Here is a 1,445-nt window from a genome sequence, read left to right as displayed (position 1 = left end):
TGGACAGACTGAGTCATTGCTTCCACGCTACATGCATCGCAGTTATTGCAGTACCAATCTTCTGCATGTTCATGTGGAAGAGTGGATGAGGATGTGCCTCTATATTTGATGCTGGTTCAGCTTTCGGTCGACACGTTTTCTTTGTACCTCGTCTATTACCAGACGTAGAAGCAGCTTCGAACAGAACCGCAGATGCAGTGGTGTCGGGATGAAACGTTTTCAACTCTTTTTTACTCAACTGGCTTTTGTATGGAGAAGAAGTTAGTTCTACAGCTGTCTGGGATCTCTTCCGAGTGGAGTGTTTCACCCTAACAGGGAATATTTCTGCTGGGGTCATCTTTGCGAGGTCACTGGTCGTGGCATGTCAATAGGAGCTACATCGGCGCCCTGAACCTGATCGAAAACCTCTGTAGGTTCCCGAGAAATTTGAGAAACCAGCAAAATCAGAGTCTATGAAAACGTGACGGTTTACAGGCCAGATACCACACGTTTTGAAGCAGCTCTCTGCAACAGCTGAAGTGCATGCAAGACCCTAGGCTTGTGCAAATAGCTGGGACACATGATATTGGGTTACTGCACATCCGACATTGCTTCTAATCTAAGTTTCTATGGCTTCATCATAGTACCTTTTCAGTGGCGAGAAGAAACCGACGTCCAAAGGCTGAAGTCGATGGGTTGTATGTCCAGGAAGCTGCAGAATTATTATCCCGTGTTCTCTGGCCACAGTCAGAGCTTCAAGATTTTTAGAGTGGGTGGTATGGCCATCTAGTAGCAAAAGAACTTTCCTTCCCGGGGAACAGTTCACGTGCTGGATGAAATGTCGGAGGAACTTCACAAATAAATCCGAATTCATGTACCCACTCTCGGAGACTTCCACCACACTTCTAAGTGGCGTGCCCACCTTCAGGGCATCACTCATTATCTGCCTCTTAAATATGATCATGGGTGTTACGTAATGTCCTGAGGCGTTTACACAACACACAACAGTTGTGGCACCTCTCTCTGCTGACGTGATTCCTCCGACCTGCTTCTTCCCTTTCATTCCCACTATTTTCCTCACATGTTTCTGCTCAGTGGTCACTCCTGACTCATCCATGTTATTAAATCTTGTTCCATCCAGTCCATTTGAATCTACACACTTTTCCAATATGTCAAAGAAAGCGTTTACAGATTCTCTGTTAAATCACCTGGCTCGAGCGTATGATGTTGGATCTGCCTGTCTCACAGATAACGTGGGGTGTCGTCTCATGAAATTATAGAACCACTTTTTACCTGCCGTTCGTTTCTGTTTGTTGAAATTATGGGACAAATTATTTGCATGTCGAAAGCTAACCTCCTAACATCTGATATTGACAATCCAAAGAAACTTTCCTCCATCTGAAGAAGGTATTTCTCAATTTCCTTTTCCAGTTCTGGCGAGAAAACTGTACCACGACCCATTTGCT

General features: G+C 45.0%; 1 protein-coding gene across 1 annotated transcript; it reads right to left on the bottom strand.

Annotated features, from left to right (window-relative positions):
- Window positions 1-598: 598 nt before the first annotated feature.
- Window positions 599-1,096, bottom strand: LOC145983057 (uncharacterized). The gene has a single exon (XM_083116336.1). The coding sequence runs from the start codon at window positions 1,094-1,096 to the stop codon at window positions 599-601; it is 498 nt and encodes a 165-aa protein (XP_082972462.1).
- Between the last annotated feature and the right edge of the window lie 349 nt (window positions 1,097-1,445).

Source organism: Lepisma saccharinum, unplaced genomic scaffold, assembly GCF_977018435.1.
Source record: "Lepisma saccharinum unplaced genomic scaffold, izLepSacc3.1 HAP1_SCAFFOLD_598, whole genome shotgun sequence".
Classification (NCBI taxonomy): domain Eukaryota; kingdom Metazoa; phylum Arthropoda; class Insecta; order Zygentoma; family Lepismatidae; genus Lepisma; species Lepisma saccharinum.
Note: the sequence above shows the minus strand (reverse complement) of the source record. Positions and strands in the feature narration are given on the sequence as shown.

Excerpts from the sequence above, each read along its gene's own strand:
- LOC145983057 (XM_083116336.1), bottom strand. The coding sequence starts at position 1,096 with ATGGATGAGTCAGGAGTGACCACTGAGCAGAAACATGTGAGGAAAATA.